Raw genomic sequence first — 20,357 nt, 5'->3', positions numbered from 1 at the left:
TGGTTACCACCAATTTTCTTTTTGGATTCCAACAGCCCTTGCTAAAATCTAGTTTTCCTCATAGTCACAAACTACGCAAAAATACTTCTGTACTAGCAGGCACCATCCCACCCCCCCCCCCCCCCTCCTCCCCTTAGGCGATGTTCTGCTTTGCCTTCCTCACTGTCTTGCGACCTCCTGCCTAGGCTAAATTTTGCCTCCCATGTCTTAATTCTGCTAAGGCAGTGAGTGGTGTTTTGGGGGTGAGGCTGGTTTACTATTGGCTTAGTTCAAAGGCTGGGATTATGAACTGAGATTGGTGCCGTCGTTTTTTTAAGAGTTTGTTCTTTTTGGGACTATTGCAGAATATTTACGTACATTGTAGGAATACATCGAGTTCATGTTCTTTTGGGACCAATTCTGTTTTCAGAATGAACAGAATAGTATTGCATTCATTCTGCCCCTGATGGCAGAATGAATGCAATACAGTTTACTCAGAAAAAGAGGAATTGCATTCTTTTGGGAAGGTTTTCCCATGTGATTGTTCAGATTGTATGGCTTGTTTAAACTCAGCTGCATCCATCTTGGTTTGAAATGGACAAAAGAACCTGGAGAGTGCACCAAACCTCAAATTAAGATGGCAGCCATTCAATTTTAGAACGTGATCTTGATGATCACAAAAAAAAAAGTGGATTGTAAGCAGTCCATCACTGACATCATGCATTAAGGTCCCATTAATTTTTTTTTTGTGTGTGTGATTGATGTATAATTTTTTTGTAGGTATACGTTAGATGAATATGGTACCGCTAGAAGAACAGCTGTTGTAAGATGCTTCATTGATGCTCTTACTAGAGGAGGTGTGTACATCAGTGCATGACTGACTGACATTCAGTTTTATTGATTTTTGTCCCTAAACTTCATGTAACAGCAGCCTCAAGAAATAAAATTGTTGGTGTTGCTGTTACTGGGAGTACTTCATCTAGTGTATCAGTCATTTGGAAACACTATGTTTCTCTTTTGTTCAGATGTATTTTTATGTTAATCCACAGATGTCAAAGCTGTGGTGAGGAACAAAACTGTGCCATTAAAGAAAACAATACTAAACACCATTGGTTGTCCACTGAAAAGTCCAAGAATTATTGATTGTTTGGTTGCTCTTGTCCACAATTCATAATTATATCTGGCAGATGACAGGTTGACAGTACTGTTTTTATACATGTACATGTCTCCTTACTATTGGAGAAATCTGTACTGGATCTTTGCATAACCAGCTCTACATTGCCATCACTTAATATGAAAAATTGCCAGTTCAGATGATAGCAAAGGGAAAAGAAACTTGCCCAAATAGTAACTGCAAGGATTGGCATACAATAAACTTGTACTCCTTCTTATTTTAGGCCCTGGTGGAACACCCAGACCAATCGAATTACATTCTCATGACCCAGTTAGGTAGGAAAGCATTGTTTAATTTGAATCAAGTTACATGTAGGATTACTGACTTAGAAGTAAAACGTTTTAAACACTGTGTGAAACTGCAAACTGTAGAAAGAATATCACAAGCTGAACAAGCTTTGTTAGAGACAAAACTGGCAGAAAGGTGAGTAGTACTGGGTTACTGGCTTTCAGAGGGGAGGGCTTGAATCTGAATTATCAGTCAGTCATTCACCACACTTACCTTTATAATAAGTTAAGTCCTCAAGGAATTATTCCTTGAGGACTTAGCTTCTGTGCAGTATTTGCTACCATGGACTCCTACCATCTTGAACAATTTGTTTGTTTCTCTATTTATGTTAAAGCGGTTATTATATCAGTATTTTAAGTGTCAATTAGTTGTTTCTGTAAATGCACTTTTAAGTTAGCTCAATGGTCTCTTTCCTTTGTGAGTAAATAAGCAGCAGCTATCTTGAAAGCTCTGCTACTTTGGTTGGCTGTATACTAATTTGCTTGATATATGAAGCTTTGTCTGCTATTGTTTTCCTTCCTTCCTTCTTTCTTTTTTTTTCTCCTACCTTTACTGTACAAGGTTATTACCTGAATAGTGTGAAAAAATAAAATAAAATAAAGACTAAAGACTATTTTAAAAAGCTAAAACCAGTCCTTTTCACTTCTTGATATGCCAACAGTACCGGTTCATTTTTTTGCTGTGTCTCAAGTTAGACGTTTTGTCATGCCCTATAAATGCATTTTGAACCTTCTGTATTTTCCTTTAGATATATTGGTGATATGCTGGCATGGCTTCACCAGGCTATAGCTTCGGAAAAGGAACTCTTGCATAGCCTGCTTAGAAATTCATCAACATGTATGTAGCCACTTTGACATCTATATTTTACAGAAACTACTTTAGTATAGTGGCTATCCTTTGTATACAGGGTCCACACTAAATGTGTCTTGTGTTCACTTCCATTTCAACATTCATTTGTACAGTGTCTAAGTACATTTCTCGGCTAGTGTGAATATAATGTAGCTTTAGTTCTTCAATATCCAGAGTTGACCAGCAGTTCAAAATCAAAACTGCTTGTTACAATATCACTTAATTTTTTCAGTCGGTGACACAGGCCTCCTTCCTCTGGCAGGCAATGTTCAGGTGCAAAGTGAAACTCAACTTGTAAATGTATGTACACGTGTTCGAACAAGCATTCCATCCAGCTTTATAGCGTGCATGCTTTAAGAGATCACTGTGCACTTGACACAATCCTCATCTACTAGTCAGCAACACTTAAGGGTTAGGGCTTTGGGAACATGAGTGGTTTGAAATTCAGAGTACCTCGTGTACTCAGTCTTGCCCTCTGCAATTTCAAGGTACAGTTTCCACTGATTACAGATGAGTGTAAGTTCTACATGTGTGGTTTACGTTAATAATTATTTAACAGCGTCGGCGTGTAGTATGAACAACGAGGATTGAAATCCTCGAATGACTATCAACCAAAGTGAGGACTGAAATGCATCAATCACCATTAACCATGGTGCTACTTATATTGATTTACAGTCAGTTGACACCATTTTCCTAAGGGCCAGCAGTACAGCAGGCGAAATGTCGCAATCCACACCTATGTGACACAATCATGAGACAAAGGACTAATTTTTAGCTGTCAATAATAATTTTGTAACACAAGTTTATTTATTTATTTTATTTATTTAATTCAATATTTATCCAGGGGCATCCAATTTAGCAGAGCTAGTTTAAATGGAGCCCTGACACAGCACAAGACAAAACACAAAACATTGAAACAAAAAACAACAACAACAAAAAAACTAGACAAATAATTAAGTTATAAATGCAGCATGTACCGCGGGCGTTACTGCTTAAGATGGCACTTTAGTTTGGTTTTAAATTTACTGAACGCCTCTACCTGTCTAATGGTTCTCGGGATGGTGTTATAAGTTCGAGCATTGTTGAGGAAATAGATATTATTAATTAAACAGAAGCGTTACATATTGTCTTTTCCAGCTGACCAGCAGGTACAAAAGGAAATTCTTAGTCATATAACGGAAGGAGTCTGCAGACCTTTCAAGGTAGGCAAGGCTATTTGCAATTTTTGAACACTAAACTAGTGAGCAGCACTCGGCAAACTGCAGTTAACTACGAGGAGGTTTACAAACACACACTCAATGCCTGTATTAAGCCATTACAGAGGCAATTTTGAGAAATACAGACCGCCAAGGTGCGGCCGGATCTACGAAAAAGGAAGAGGCGAAGCTGTGAAATATTTACGCAAAGCGTGAGAGAGTTGTTTTGGGGGCCAAGGTTTTGTAGAATAAACAACGTCTACAACTATTTTTACTATAACTACAGTTCGCAGAGTGCTGCTCACTAGTTACATGTTCAAAAAATAATTGGGAACAAGCAGGCATAGGAGGGAAGCATTCAGTTTTTTCATACACTTTAGCCACAGTAATTTTGCGCTGTTGGTTTAATGCAAGGGAGACAAATAATTTATGAAGTTTGCACTTAGTATTTTAGTCCTCTAAGAACTTATTTAAGGAGGCTGGAACTCTTGGTGTTCAAAAGGTAGTTGTTCTAATGCTGCCTGTCATAGTCAGGCGCCATCCCCACTAATTCCTTTTCAAAACGTCCTGTTTTTGTTTTATTGAAAGCACATCGTAAAACTTCGCATCCACACCATCGTTTTTGTAGCATTATTTTTCTCCCGTCCACACTAACATGCTCGAATACGCTCGCAATGTTTTTTATTTGAATCAGGTCGGTGTTTTCTAAAAGTCTCTGTTTTTCTGTCTACTCTTATATGATAGTACTCCGTTTTCAAATGCGCCCACTCTGAAGAGCATTTTCAAATGTTTTTTGGTGAAGACGATGAGCATTTGTGATCATATTAGTATGGATGCAAAGCCAAAACTCATTGAAATGTGCATGGATGTGTTTTTAAACGAAGATACATTGGCGTGGATGAGGCATAAAGGCCCGTTTACACGGTTTCAGCATTTTACCAACATTCGTTCAACAAACGTTGAACAGATGCTGGGCAAATGTTGGATGAACAGAGTGTTCAAACAGCTTCAATGCCATTCAACATTTTAAAAAACAAAGGAAATGTTGAATCGATGTTGAATGAAAGTTTAAACCAATTTAATTTGATTCAACACGCTTTCAGCAAGCTTTCAACATATTTTTGCACTTTATACAATATTGAACGACCTGCTCAAACGCCCCCGACTTAATAATAATAATAATAATAATAATAATAATAATAATAATAATAATAATAATAATAATAATAATAATAATAATGACAATCTTTAATGAGGAAACTTTTTCACTAAAAAGTGGTTTACAAAAAGGACCTCGAAAATTAAAAATTAAAAATTTACAATGAATAAAAATGCTAAAAGATGCTACTAAAAACTAATGTATCTTATGTGTAATACAAAACTTAAATCAATGAATTAAAAATCTGACCACGGATGATTTGCATATCATGGCGTTCGGACGCGGCTTCAAGCTCTCCGCAAATTTATGTGTGTTTCTCTGTATTTACATCACTTTGGAGTTCTTCAGGTTCTCAGATGTATATGAGAACACTTTGCTTAACGATAGAGAGACGTATTTTGTTTCCCAGATGAATTGCAGGGCTGAAGTTGCTGGTGCTTCATTTCATCGAAACAAACCGACCCGGAGGCAAGAGTCTAATGGACGACTGAAGAGTGTTATGAATGAATGCATTGGCGTGTCTGACTTTTGGTTTAACGCATGTTGAAGCAAATATTGAAACCGTTTAAACGGGGCATAAGATGAACTGAAGACTAACTGTTCTTATGGTTTTGTGTAGGTTCGAGTTGAACAGGTGATTGTCTCAGAACCCGGAGCAGTGCTGCTGTTTAGCTTGGCAAATATTCTCAAGTTTTATGGTACAACAATAGGGTAAGGGCTATAACGAGTATAACTGAATCTCTTACAGGCGCCACCCTTGGATCAAGAATGGAGGTTGCTTGATTCTAAACCCTTTCACTCCCACGGCCAGGCTCCACATCCAAGATCTTAAAAATCATTTGTTCTCTTACTGAGAAAAGAACAGTATGGTGGAACAGTATTTCTCTGCAGCTTTCATTAAAATAGTCACACATTGTGGTTTCAGATACAGACTTAAAAATTAGAACCACCTTGAAAAGCATAATAAACAGCACTACAGGAAAGTACTGTTCAGTAGATTTCATTTGAATGGTGACACTTTAGGGTTTCATCCATAGACTCAAAAGTTAGTACCACCTTGTACAGCATAATAAACAGCAGCACAGGAAAGTACTGCTCAGTAGCTTTCATTTGAATGGTCACACTTTAGGGTTTCATCCATAGACTCAAAAGTTAGTACCACCTTGTACAGCATAATAAACAGCAGCACAGGAAAGTACTGCTCAGTAGCTTTCATTTGAATGGTCACACTTGGCAAAGTCATCCAGAGACTCAAAAGTTAGAAGAATCAATAATTAAATTTTTCTCATAATGTGTCTGCATCTGCATGGTAATGTATTGTTAGGAAAAATTGCCTGTGAATCTCTCTCTTGAATAAGACAATTGTTCTTATTGTTGTGTTACTATACATTTCCCACAGGAGTCTTATTGGTGAAGAGGCGTCAGTAACAGTCACCATTTTTGACATGAATGCATTGGCGCTTAAGATGTTCTTCAACAGTCTAAACTGCCATGCAAGCAAACTATTAGAAAAGGTGGGCTGTAACAATGAAGTAACATTAAAGCTGTAGTAAAAGGCGTACACGCTCCTTCCTTTTAACAACGTCCTAAGAACATACACAGGTTGAGAACGATTTTGTTTTGTCACGTTGTAACAATTATTTTGTAAACAACGATAAAAAGATCATCATCATCATCATCATCATCATCATCATCATCATCGTCATCATCATCATCATCATCGTCATCATCATCATCATCACTTGTTTTCTCTCATGGTGTACTCTTGTTCCGATTCCTGAGTGATCATGGGAGCAGTATCGAAATGTATCAAAACAACCAATATTCCTCACGGGCATCGATATTTTTTAGGAAAACTTCCATATCGAACATTTGAGTTAAAAATTTATTTTAAAAATGTAAGAAATACTTGTTGAGTTTTTAGGTTAATTTACCCGTACCCATTTACTGGAGTGATTAGTAGGCTCAGTCGCATGGGCGAATTAACACGGTACAATTTGTTGGCCAGGGTCCGGTTATTCGAAAGCCGATTAACGCTGATCCCCGATTAAAAGTCAACCGAGGTTTTCATCTCGCTCATTAAATATGATTTAAAAAGCTAATTTTAAGCTAATGGTAAAGAAAAGGCAAGAGTGTACTGACTTGCTCAATTTGTCTTCTTATTATTTAGATTGAGCTGCCGCCCCCTGATCTCAGTCCAACAGAATCATTGAAGGAGACCATGAGTTTGTTGAAAGACGTGCTCACCTCGCATGACGCGTCTGTTATCCCTCTAGATGCCAGACAAGCTGATTACTCACGTGTAAGTTCCAATGTTTTTCAAGTTCTCCCCAAGTACTTTGGTGAAAAACGCTAAAAACCGATAATAGTTTGTTATTTTTTGAAGAAATCACTGATTTTCTTCTCTGTGCTCTGAGCGCAATTTCATCTTTAAGCAAAAGTATTTTGTCAAACATTTTGTGCACTTTTTACAAAAACAGTAAATTCCTGTGGCATTGTCTCTTTTATGATCCTCCCATGTTTGAAAAATTTTATACGCTGACAGTTGTTTTTATTTTTGCCATTTCCGAGAAGCTCTTTGAACCTCATTATGAAATCGAGACTAAGTGCAAAGTTTTTATTATGAAAATTAGTTTGCATTCATATGCAAACAAATGTAAACAAATATTTGCCTCGCTTTTATAATGAGGCTAACAACAACTCGGAAATGGCCAATCGAGTGCTGTGAAACGAAGACCAAAGTTGTTACGCTGTCCAATCATAACAAACTTTGACAACACAATAAACCAATCAGAACTTGAAGAAAATACATGTATTTGGCGTCAACCGCGGGAAAACAGGCGGGAGGAAGTCACGATTGGGTTTGGTTTTCGAATTGATTGAGAACGTGACACGAGTTTTGAAAACAAGAACAGAGCATGCAGGGGTTTTCACCTGACCGTCGACACCGAAGTTCAAGCCGTTTTAAACTCTGTAATTTAGAGCAATTTAGAATCGCTGTTACCTCTTTGAAAGTGATTCGATCTTGTCATGCTCTCTGCTACTTCAGATCATCTCGTGTCTTGTGGATCCACTCCTGCAGATGTGCTCCATGTCTGCGAGTCATTTGAACGCGTCCGACATGGCTGCTTATATGATCAACTGCATTCATCAGATACAGAGCACGTTAGCAGTGTACGAATTCACGGATAAGCACATTGAAATGCTGGCTGGACAGGTAGGATATTTAAAATTGGCTGTTTCGGACTGTTCCCGATCTTTGATCTCTGATTTCATCCTTAGGCCCAAAAGTTAGAACTACCTTCTTTAGCATAATAAACAGTACTACAGGAAATTGCTGCTGGATAGCTTTCAATTTAATGGTTCCCGTTAAGATTTCTGCCGCATAACTAAAAGTTAGAACGACCATTACAGTATAATAAACGACACTACAGGAGAATAGTTCTTAGTGGCTTTCATTAGTGAATGGTCACACTAGGATTTCATCTGGACACTCGAAAGTTAGAACCACCTTGTACAGCATAATAAACAGCACCAGAGGAAAGTGTTTCTCAGTGGCTTTCATTTGAATGGCCACACTTTAGGATTTTATTAACAGACTCAAAAGTTAGAACCACCTTGTACAGCGTAATAAACAGCACCACAGGAAAGTGCTGCTCAGTAGCTTTCATTTGAAGGGTCACACTTTAAGATTTCATACACAGACTCAAAAGTTAGAACTGTGTTGTGCTACTTAATAACTTTCATTTAAATGGTCTCTAGACTTGAACAGTGTAATGAACAGCACCACAGAAAATTGCTGCTACAGACTATCATTTCTTTCCCCGTACGCCTCAATTTCCATTTATCTTTTACTAACTGGTGTCGCGTATTTGCTCATCAGACAGAAGCACATCTTGATACGCTGATCAGCGAGCAAGCGTCGTTTATTCTTGCTCGATCTGGTGTTGGTAATCTGTACACAGTCTATCAGGAAAACCGCAGTCAAAGGGTACGTTTGAATTTTGATTTTTGCCTATAATCTTTTGTTTTTACATAATACAATTACTCTGTAGAAATGCGCTACGAGTGGTCCACCTCGGGGATGATCCTAAGGATGACTTGCTCCAACTGGTCTCTTTTGTCCTTCATTAGAAGCGCGTGCGCTGCCCGTTTTCTTTTATCCCTCGCGCGTGCGTCTCGCGTGAAACACACAAGAGGCGTCTGGAGTCAGAGAAAATGGTAAAGAAAAGGCGAGAGTTCTCGCAGACTACTCAATATCTACGAATGCTCACTTATGTAATTAGTTAGATCTTTCTGATATTGAAATCTTTATCGATTGTCAGGTGCCTTTGTCGTCTCTTCACGGTATGGATGCACAAAGTGTCAAGGACGCCATGGTAAGAAAAGTTCCTGTTATTTCATGGGGGCAGCTTTCAATGCGACGCCATTTCCAGTCAAGTCCTTTTTTCTTTCATTTTTTTTTTTTTTTACAAACCTATCCATTTGTGGTCGGCTTGTCGTGTAGTCCTCAAGCTTTTATAATGGAGCTTACCTGAGAATTGAAAAAATCTTCAGTTTAGAAAATTATTTAAGCAGGTCTTGTTTATTTCTCTTTCACAGGCGAAATTCGACAAATATCTCTCCTCCCCGGACAGTTTAATCATGCCTCAATGCAATCTCTTACGAACGACAAGACTACGGTAATAAAATCTTGAGTCATACTAGGTGCTTTTAACGTTCTATATTTTGAGGATGAGTTTTTGTATTGTACTGTTTTTTTTCCCGTGTATAAAATACTGCATAAAAAAATCTGTTGAACAATACTTCCGTTTTGGGCTGCTTATTATGCTGTACCAGATGGCTCTAACTTTGAAGACATTGCAACCTCACTTACATGAGCGTGTTGCATTGGTACAGGTTATCAGAGTCGTGCCATGCATAGTGTCGTGACTATCTTTTAAGGCTGTTAGTTAAATCCTGTAGTGTTGCCATTCAAATGAAAGAATTTTTAAGCAAAACTTTTCTGTGGTGGAATTTATTTTGTTTTTAAACGTGTTTATGTTAGTATTTTGAAAATAAAGGTTAACTTACCATTTCTATTTGTTCTTACAGGGACACGGTCCACAAGCGAGCTGTGGATGTTGTTTGTTCAACTTACAAAACTTTGCACGAAGCTATCGTAGATGAGAAAAATAAATACCCAGATGTTAAGACTCTAATGCCGCGTACCCCAGATCAAGTGACATCGCTGTTAACGTAACGAATGGGAAACTAGTTTTATTAATTAATGAATGGTGTAAATAATGTAGGGATGTAGGAAAACCAAAATTAAATCGTCTTGAAAAGACATTTTCTTTTAGCGGTGCAAGGGGTAAAGCCTTTTCTCCCACAGTGGATACCGTGAAGAGAAGGCTCAGCCAGTGTTCTGAAAGTTGTTACGTCAGCATAAGGACATATTTCGCAATGTTGCTGAGCAACTTATGAATGCCGCAGGCTCACAAATGATCGAGTTAAGGCTTTGGAAGTTCCAACACAATTTAAGGTTACTTTTAAACTTTGTAAAACTAAATCGAATGCCTGCAACAGCCCCCCTTTTTTTGTAGGAGCCTTCGTAAGATTAGTTTTTGAGGAGTTTTTGGTGCGTTAAACGCGTTCTTTACTCCGTGGTCGCGCGAAAGTTGAACAGGAGCTAAAATGTGTCGTGGTCGTCCAGGGAAAACACTAAACCCTCAGCAACGTTCGCTACATAGCGTAGTGTGAAGAGTTGGTCTCGGTTGTTCAAGGAGAAGTTAACTTTATCCAGCAGATGAAATGTGCTCCAACCAATACATTTTATCCGCCGGATAAAGTTATCCACACTTTGAACTTTGTTAGACTTTGTCTTCACCAGCTGTCTGTTTGCTGAAGGGAATATCCTTCGAACAACAGATTAGAAAACATATTTATAGGACGCGGGAAGAATAAATACTTTATATATTTAATGAATAGAAAATATTTTTGCTAGTTTCGTCGTGACTAACTGACGTAGTCCTCTTTGAGAATGATGTAATATTCAGTGAATGACACAGGCATACTCGAAAAAAAATCAGAGTGCATCTATCAGGAGTCGAACCTAAGACCTTCCAATTACTAGTTCGGATGTTCTACCACTGAACTACAGGAGACTCGTGGGAGCTAAGGCCATTGAAGTAGGGTCATGGGACAAACATCCTGCATACTGCTAGAATTGGAGTGTCAATGTGTGGCGTATACGGAATGGTCCTCTTTGGTCCTCGTGGAGCATAGGGCCTTCCATTGGACCCTGGTACATGCTTTCTTTTTCGCAACATTCAATGTGTACCCAATATTCTCGTTCAGTGGATGGCGATTGGCCCTTCATTCTTTGCCTTACTCCTCATTCTTTTGGGACCAGGGGGGCTGATCCATCTCTATCTGCCCTGGGGGGGGGGGGGGGCGTGTGGCGTCTGGTAGGACAGCTGTGGTTTTAGTTTTCGTAACCAGGGGGGGGGGGGGGGGGTGGGGGGGGGGGGGCGTGTGGCGTCTGGTAGGACAGCTGTGGTTTTAGTTTTCGTAACCGGCAACATGCATCATGGAGGTGGTTAACCTTCGCGCGTCCACCAAAGCCCCATTAGTCACCATAGGCGTTTTACGGCACCCAAAATGACGAAGTTGAGTCGGACTTCTTGATCCTATCGTATTTCTACACGAATAGAATATTCGGAGAACTAGGAACTGTCTTGGAAACACGAGCAATACGCGAGTGTTTTCGCTGCTTTTTAGAGTTATCCCGAACTTTACCTCCTTTTTCTACAACTCAATAGATAGCACAGAAAAAGTTCAGTAAATTTTGACGTTAGAAGATAACCTATTGAAAATTTACTTTGTTTCTAAAGATACGAAAATACTGTATTCAACCAAATAGAGCGAACGATCATTTTAAAACCTTTTTAACCCAAAAGAGTGTTCATTCAAGCATGCAAATGCAAATGATCACCAAAGGCAAAATGTCTTGGTGTTAAAAATAAATTCTCTTGACTAGTTTAAGAAATCTATGAAGAATGGGTCTTAAAAGGTAAGGGTTATTAAGTATGACATTGGACACTTTCGTACGCTTGATAAAATAAACTGAGGAATAGATAAATAAACAAATGACTTCTATTTAAAGTGTAATTGGAAACGACAGATTACACAAACAAATAAAATTATCAGTAAATGTTTTTGTTAGCGTGCCTTGTATGTGTAACCGTGAGGAATTGAGAGAATCCAACCACTGGAGATATTTGGCGTTGATCATGTGTAACTGGCAAGATCCCTACGATTGTCCCCATATAAGACTTATTCTTAGGTCGTCTTTTATTGGGACAAACCGTCTGAACCTACTGTCTTAGTCCCCTTATTTGGCCGGGTCGGATCTTGTCACCCTGCCTTCTCAATGTCGTTTCACAAGATTGGCCAGCAGAATTGTGTGAAACAACATTGAGAGAGGGGAGAGGAGCACGGGAAGGACATCATTAGCCTGGCTGTGAAGTGTCCCACAACTTACCTTGGCGAGGACTGTAGACCGGTTTTGCTTAACTTGGTTGGAGTGCCCTTACAGAATATTTCCGTTTCTCGTTACAGTGAACTCTCGCCTTGCGGACACCCCGATAATACGGACAGTAGCTAAATCCTTGGCAAAAATAAATTACGGACGTTTGACTGAAAGAAATTCCCGCTATTGCGGTCTCTCGCTATTAAGGACACTAATTCGGGGTCCCGAGGGTGTCTGCAATAAAGGGAGTTGACTGTAGTCCCGTTTGGCTATTGAAAAAGGTGACCAACCATGCATTAAAAGTAATCGAAAACGGTTTTTACTAGTAGAGCACGAAAACTAACCAAACAAAATTGTTAATCTCAATAGACAGGGGCCTTGAAACTTCTTTTGCTGCATCGGCGAATTTCAAATGGTAGGATGCGCATGTGCATCAAGCCACGCCAAAATCTACAATTGGCTTTTGAATACCTGAAGCTGCAACGTAGAGGTCAAAATTACTGAATGCTGATTGGTCGGAGGGCACTTTTTTTATCAAGGGCAAAATTACTCTCCTGATTGGTCGAGCAGCAAAAGTACTCTTTCCTGATTGGTTGAGCACACAGTTTCTACGTTTGGTTCGTTTCTTCATTTTGTGCACAACGACTTCTTCGGAGTTTGACTTTAAATCCGAGTTAACATAAAAATCAAACCAAACATGTCTTATAAGAAGATAAAAAAATAAAATAAAAAGATAATCTGAGGTTAAATTTAAAAGAATAATTTTGGCAGCAAAAAATATGGAATTTCAGCTGTAAAAACTCTTACTTTTTTTTAAGTAAATCTCTGGCTTTTCCAAGATGCAAATTCGAATTATTCTTTGTCTTATCGCACAGACCAACTTAGACCAACTTAGACCAACTTAGACTCAGTGCACTAAATAACTTTGGCCGGGCCAAAGTTCCATTGATAGTGCGGGTGCGTGTTGAACTTTGTAGTTTATGGTGTTTTCAAACCGGGAAGATTATCAGGGAAGGTTGGAGCAGGGATAGCGCAGTGGTGAGAGCACTTGCCTCCCACCAGTGTGGCTCGGGTTCCATTCCCGGACTCGGCGTCATACGTGGGTTGTATTTGATGTTGGTTTTCGTCCTTGCTCCGAGAGGTTTTTCTCCGGGTACTCCGGTTTTCCCGTCTCCTCAAAAACCAACACTTCTAAATTCCAATTGGATCTGGAAAGTTACCCTAATTAGTGCCCTGCGCTTAACTGACACTTAAACTAGTAATAGTAATCACAGATTAAAAAGTGCGGTCGACATGCCAATTTGTATGTTGAAGAGGAGAGACTTTTGTGGGTGAAATCTCCACGTGAAAATGAGGTCAGATTCTTGCATCAAAACGAGGTAAATTGCGCAACAGAGAAACAAAATGGCCGCCAACCTAGCATTTGCACAGGCAGCCCAACGCAAACAAAATTACGCGCGCTCTCCCATTGTCGACCTTGATAAAGCGATCATTTATTTTCGGAAAAGTAGCTATTACGTGAAAACGCCGAACGATGCAGAGTTCCTTAGATACCTAGCTTTTGTTGGGGAGCGAAACCTACCGACAGAAAAGGCGAGTTGATGAACGCAATTCACGTGTTGTTATGATGCCGGGTAAACTGATCATACATGTTTTGCTGTCGCGCTAAAGTAATTGAGCTTTTGATCGATGATAAAACCCGCCGACACCATATTTTCTCTCAGCGATTTGATTCTAGAAATCAGAGCGCCCGAAGCTAGTGCCCAGACTCCCTTAGTTTTCAAAGAGTGGGAAAGCGAAAGATTTCACAGCTGGCTAACAGGTATTGTCACGTAAAAATTAAAATTCTCCCATTAAGACTATTTCACAAAAACATGCTTAACTTGAGTGCGATCCAGCAAATCTTTTATGAATGATTCAGCACCAAACAAAACGAAAATAAAGCCTGGCAGCAGTTCAACTATGAACTTGAGGATGTTCACCAATTTTGCTTAAAATAACAAAACACAATAGGTCTTATCACGGTTTTCGACGCCATTTTGACGAGTAGGCAAACAGGCTTGAAATAACAGCGTTTGTATGGAAATCCGATGTCAAATCATTTTCATAAAACATCGCTTGTGAAAAATTCATGAATTGGAAACTTTTGGTACTAGGAAAAGGATTTTAAGGAAAAAATTGGAGGGATGTAGCTGTGCCAGAAAGCGTCCAGTCGTGTTTTGAACTTTCCATACATTTGTCTGTAAAGCTAACCAGCCGTGAACTGCTACTAAAAATAGTTCGCGGGAAAAAAATACAGGGAAATGTATGGAAAGTTCGAAACACAACTGTACGCTTTCTGGCACTTCTGCATCCCTCCAATTTTTTCTTAAAATCCTTTTCCTAGTGCCAAAAGTTTCCAATTCATGAATTTTTCACAAGCGATGTTTTATGAAAATTATTTATCGGATTTCCATACAAACACTGTTATTTCAAGCCTCTTTGCCTGACCTTGCCTACTCGTCAAAATGGCGTCGAAAACCGTGATAAGGCCTATTGCAGATATATGGCTTGTGACGCATTCCTCCCCCACGAACGTGAAGTGGGGAGAGGGGGGGGGGGGGGGTGCGTGACTCCCCTCAAGGAGCGACTGCGTAGGAGGCTATTGCAGATAAGGCAAGCCAACAGAATGTTCAGCCTCCAAGTCTTAAAAAAAGTATTTCTACACATTGAACTGTATGTTCAGTTAATCCTCATGCTTCAATCACTTGTTATCGCGGAAAACAAGTACGTGTCGATATTTTGGAATGCTAATGCAAAAAGACTGATTCTTCTACGTTTTCAAAACAGAACGTGATTAAATGGAATTTTTATTTGATACGAATCAGCTTTCAACTACGTATGATAATAAGTACGTGTGGATATCGACTGTCAATTGAAATAACGTGTAAAACAAAGCAAACTTATGCGAAAACTCAATTAATGAGAACTTCATTCTGTAGCCACTCGTAGCAGACGCGCCACATCTGTCAAGCATTTACAAATTCTTTTATGTTGATTATACAAGTGCAGCTTATTTCCTTTTATTTTTCAGATATTGTTTTTTAATTCTCTAACAAAAAAGAAAGGCTCCCACAAACAAGGAAATATAGCTAAACGAACGCACGGAACATTTGCTGTTTTGCGAAACAAAATTCATCTAATTTTGCCCGCTCTGAGGAACAACACACGTTTCGGTATTTTTCAGAAAAATTTTAATCTCACAGCAAATGTTGAATGAATGGGTTCTCTGTCTCCACCACAATGATCTACGTTATTGGGTCGTTTTTGCCACCTGCTCCTATTGCTGCGTTCGCGACGTAGAAAGAACGCACCCCTAATACCATGATTGGAGTCGACATTTGTATGGAACAACGTTGATTGCCGGGATTGAATAGATCTGGAAACCCCCGCAGATTGTGCAGGGGCAGATGACATCATCACCCACTGGGCAAAGGAGAGAGAACCTGGAATCGAGATCATCGAACGCACTCCGTAATCTTTCATTTTTACTAGTTTTATTAATACATGTAGTTTTCGAAAATGTAAATGATAAGTCCACGCACTGAGCGTGAACTCAAGGCATGGATCTCAATCTAATTTCTCACTAAATTGATTTTATTTTTTTATTGGATTGTTCTTTTTACAATGAAACTATTTTACTCTATAAATAATGCTTTTTTTTTCGGAGCAGCTGTTGTTTTTCAGTATTGCGTCAGTTATAATTATCTCACCTGAGTTAAAAAAAAAATTAAAAAATCTCACTTGAGTTACTTGTGTTTGTCAAATAAAACTCGATAACGTTTCAGCTCTTTTTGTTATTTTACTGAAAAACTGATTTTTTAGGAAGCCTACAAAAATATCCCTTTCTCTCCTAGCGTAAAGTCTGTATAACTTGAAGTGTGTTTCTAACATTTGAGTCTGTGGATGAAATTCTAAGGGGTTATCTTTAAATTTAAAGCTGTTCTTTGCTGTAAGATCATCTGTTCAATTTGTGGGCGAAATCCTAAAGTGTGACCATTCAAGTGAAAGCTACTGAGCAGTACTTTCCTGTGGTAATGTTAATTACGCTGTACATGGTGGTTCTACCTTTTGAATCTGTTGATGAAATCTTTATGGTCCAACCATTCAAATCAAAGCTATACTGAGTGCTTCCTCCTTGCGATGTTGTTCAATCACGATACTCCAAAATAACGTTGGGGTTTCTTCAATTTCACCTTTCATTGTTTTTAACAGTGTAAGAATCAAGGTTAAATGTCCGTCAAACAGCTCAAGTCACTAAAAGAGAAGCTTTCGTTTTCTCTAAAATAACCACAGCCGCAAAAATCCTTCATTCTCTTCGTATCTTCCTCGTCGAGCATTTCCGATAGCGCGCCGATGTAATGAGTAGCAAGTCTTAGAGTTTCAATCTGTGTTAACTTTCCTTCGGGTCCTTTTCCTGACAAATAGTCTGGAATGACACCTCGAAGCACATCAAACGCACTGTTCAACCGGCCCTGTCTCTCACGTTCCCTCGCGTTTCTCCGAAGCTGCCTATAACGCTTCACAGGCGCGGGAACGGTTACCTTCGGTCTTCTCCCGACGTGCTTTCGGGGTTCTTCGTTCTTCTTCGGAACTTGTTCGGGCAGTACCCAGGGATTGCATCGCTCTTCGATGTACGTAGCGCTGTTGAAAGTTTTCTCTTGTTCTAGTGGACGAAATACAACCTGACTAACCATTGTCTGACGAAAACTCACTGCGGAAGAAGAGGTTGACATCTCGTTAGAGGTTAAAAAAAAAACAGCGCAAATTTGCCGTGAACCCTTGTAATACCTGACTAAATATATGCTTAAAAAAATTTAAATTGCGGTTTTGAAAAGTAATTAAAACTCTATAAGCAAACTGCCGGTTTTGTCAATTATAGTTTGTTGTGTGTGAAAGACTTAACAACCTTGATTGTTAGTTGTAAACGAAACTTGCACGCTATTCAAAAGAAGCTAAAAAAAATTGTTGTGTTAAAAACAACTATAAAGGCAGTTCAAACCACCCGATGAAGGCATGGAAAAATTCTTATTTCGGGTGAAAATTCACAGCATGAATTTGTCAAAACAAATGGCGTTAATTAAGCATTGTTTTGTTTTCTAGTTGAAACAAAATGAATCACATTAATTTTGTGAAAAGAGAAATTGTACAATTTTGTATTGGATTAATCTCAGCCTAAAGTTAAAATTTTTTATTCTATTTTTTGTCTTCCAAGAATAGTATGTACGTTTTACAATTTCAGTTTGATTAAAAAGCTTCTATACAATCAAGGAAATAAACAGCACTGCATGCAGGAAAATGCTGCTCAGTTGCTTTTATTTGAGAAATATACCCAAAGAATTAAACATATAGAAACACCTTGTATATATTCAGTTACATAATAAATTAAACAGTGCTAGGTAAAAATAATGCTCACTAATAGTTTTTTTTTAATGCCACGTCACTGAGTATTTCAACAACAAACTCAATGTTAACATCACGATTCATGGCTTAACCGGTTTGATTTTAGAGAGTCGGGTAAGAAAATGTCTGGGGATTCCTCGGAAAAGAACCTTTCTCATATTCAACAAACTGTTATGAAACTATAGAGGTATCTCAAAAATCTAAAAACACCAAGCAACAAATCTTACTCAGAAACAACAAATAATTGATTTGTGCAGTTCTAAAATACGAGCTGTGTTTTTTCTATGGACACTTGACTTTTTTTAGGCTTTTGTTTTATCTTTTCCTGTACTATTTATCTATTTATTTATAGTTGTCTTTCAGTTGTCAGAAAGCGCATTGGAGTATTGAGTCGGATTGTAATGCGGAGTTGACATCGATCCGGCCTGATTTGTATTCTTGTACACTGAGCGGCGAAAAAAACTCAAGACTGGAGAATTTTTTAATTTTAACATAAATATCGTGTTAAAAAACCCCCCTGCAAATCCCGGACTGAAATTGTATTGAGGCAGATACCGGTTAAACTGTATAAAAACCGAATGGCAATTTAATAGCACAACAAAAACGTACTTATATAGTTTTTGGTATCGGACGCTCCCAAGTTGATTTGAGTAAATAAAAGAACAATTCTAGACACGCCGTCTAGCGTGGCTTCATATTAACGGCGTGGGTTCGGAGGCCACAAGCCAAAAAGTAATCCCACGTCCAATAGAATTTTAACCTCATCTTACGCATTTATTTAAATCATTTGCGTACATCACCCTAAAAGAAACGTTTTGGAAACTATGTTTGAAAAAGGAAATTAACCTCAAACTGAAAAATGAGAGTCTCTTTACGTCACCGGCAAGTGACACGATTTGAAATGGGTGCATGATATATTAAAAATTAAGATTTGGCACGAAAAGACTAACTCCAATCAAATTCTAGTAGCGAAGTATTAATCGATTTAAAAATAAATGAAGTGAAGGAAGTTTTTCTTACCTTGTGTGACTAAAAAACTTCGTGTAGTTTTTCCAGGTATTGCGTCGCTGCAATTCACTTAGCTGACACTGCTAATGAATGATTTGTAATGTTTCGTATTCTGCTCTTTAAAGCCCGCGAGAACAATAACGAGCGGTGCACCCCCACCGGCGTGAATACCAACCCATTATCTGCACAAGGGGCGTTAATTAACAAAGTGCTAAGGAGTGTATAATACAACTCAGATGAGAGGGCTTGGAGTTGTTATTTCAGTTTTGTCTGTACTGTGAGATCCTTATCACTACTTATCTGATCATTCACGAACAGTAGTGAATAAGGGCGAGCTGTTTTTGTTCTTAATTGGCAGAAATTATTTTAATTATGTGGACAGAAGGATAACCGTCTCTTGGAGGGATTTGCTTTAAAGGGCAGAGTGCATTTGAAAGAAGTTTAACTTGATAAAAACAACACAACAAGTATTCAATCAAACGAACGTGTATTGTTTTAATTAAAGTGATTCTGTTTTCTGATTAACTTCAATTTGACAAAATCAAATTTTCCATTTTGGTGGATTCGATTTTTTCTCCATGGACATGCGTCTGAAATGTTTATTTGATCGAATGTTTCTTGTGTGTTAAGTTATATTTTATAGATGAGGAGGAGCATCGGATATTATGTATTGCGCATGCGCTAAGGAGCATACGAGAAATCCCGCTTGAGTTGAACATCAATTCCGCCAGTACAAGTGCTTCCTAAATGACAAAATAATTGTTTTCTGAAAAACTACGGGGATTGAACGCGCTTAAAAAAATAATTTGAAATTAAGAGACACCCGGCTCGCTAAGAGACGAAATCCTTCAAAACGTCGGCTTTCGTTTTTTTTCTTTACAACTTTACACGCCAATTAAAAAGATAAAACTTTGGCCGGGCTAGTATTAATTTTTGTCGTTTCCAAAGTGCTAAACAAGTGATTCCACTTCGCCGCCTGTAGGGCTTACTGTCTGAACTGTTGAAGCACAGAGGAGGTTTGTGATGAACAATGCACAACTCAGACAAATATTTACAGAAGACAAAAAATAAGAGTGCAAGGAACAATCGCTTAGTCAAACAGAACTTTGTGCCAATTCGTAAAATGACAATATGCAATTTTGAATGGAAATAATAACACGCTCTCGGAATAAGCTTTGTCGTGGGGAATAGCCCATGCTTGACTCTCTGGTGTCCATAAGGTGTCACTTAACCCGTGAATGAAAAGACCTTAAGAGAGGTATTCATTCAAGTTTGGGATGGGGTGTGGAGAATTCTTTTTACCCGCTCTTAAGAAGAGTATTATGATATCCTGCATGGGTGCGAAAATTCAAGCACATCTGCAGCCCCTGATCACGACTGCATAACAATAAACAATCACTTATGAGTGAGAAAAAGATCACCCCCGTTTACCCATGTGCAAATATCTTGAAGGAAATCTAAGGGCTGGGTGTTGGCAATATGGAAAGATAAACATATACGGTCTGACCACAGATGAGCCAGATGTAGAGCAAAACAGGAGTCTTTGAGCATCTCTTGCTCCAAACAGACAAGCATGTCAGTGGACGAGGCTTCATTTAATAAACATGATCTCAATGAGCCACATGTCTTCATAAAAGGGTTTTTGCATAATCATTTCAAACTCTTTGCAAAATGAGGGGAGCCAATTGTTTCGGTTTATTATTCCCGAATACGTATCGAGTGTTAACCACAAGTGATGGAAATACTGGC

General features: G+C 38.6%; 2 protein-coding genes across 2 annotated transcripts in view; one reads left to right on the top strand and one right to left on the bottom strand.

Annotated features, from left to right (window-relative positions):
• Positions 1-9,974, top strand: part of LOC146469304 (conserved oligomeric Golgi complex subunit 6-like) — a 20,375-nt gene extending 10,401 nt beyond the window's left edge. The window contains exons 9-20 of the mRNA XM_085123328.1: positions 760-836; positions 1,377-1,428; positions 2,190-2,278; positions 3,428-3,492; positions 5,265-5,356; positions 6,045-6,159; positions 6,816-6,947; positions 7,695-7,862; positions 8,529-8,636; positions 8,971-9,024; positions 9,248-9,327; positions 9,740-9,974. Of these exons, the coding sequence (XP_084979454.1) occupies positions 760-836; positions 1,377-1,428; positions 2,190-2,278; positions 3,428-3,492; positions 5,265-5,356; positions 6,045-6,159; positions 6,816-6,947; positions 7,695-7,862; positions 8,529-8,636; positions 8,971-9,024; positions 9,248-9,327; positions 9,740-9,887 (1,180 nt within the window). The 3' untranslated portion in view covers positions 9,888-9,974. The remainder of the gene's footprint in view (positions 1-759; positions 837-1,376; positions 1,429-2,189; positions 2,279-3,427; positions 3,493-5,264; positions 5,357-6,044; positions 6,160-6,815; positions 6,948-7,694; positions 7,863-8,528; positions 8,637-8,970; positions 9,025-9,247; positions 9,328-9,739) is intronic.
• A 5,814-nt stretch (positions 9,975-15,788) lies between these two features.
• Positions 15,789-18,758, bottom strand: LOC146469303 (neurogenin-1-like). Its single transcript, XM_085123279.1, has 2 exons — positions 18,621-18,758; positions 15,789-16,911 (listed from the first exon to the last, which is right to left on the bottom strand). The coding sequence occupies exon 2, from the start codon at positions 16,892-16,894 to the stop codon at positions 16,427-16,429; it is 468 nt and encodes a 155-aa protein (XP_084979405.1). The 5' UTR covers positions 16,895-16,911; positions 18,621-18,758; the 3' UTR covers positions 15,789-16,426.
• Between the last annotated feature and the right edge of the window lie 1,599 nt (positions 18,759-20,357).

This window comes from Pavona decussata, unplaced genomic scaffold, assembly GCF_977016875.1.
Source record: "Pavona decussata unplaced genomic scaffold, jaPavDecu1.1 SCAFFOLD_124, whole genome shotgun sequence".
NCBI lineage: Eukaryota > Metazoa > Cnidaria > Anthozoa > Scleractinia > Agariciidae > Pavona > Pavona decussata.
This window is presented reverse-complemented; position numbering and strand designations above follow the sequence as displayed.

Excerpts from the sequence above, each read along its gene's own strand:
- LOC146469303 (XM_085123279.1), bottom strand. The coding sequence starts at position 16,894 with ATGGTTAGTCAGGTTGTATTTCGTCCACTAGAACAAGAGAAAACTTTC.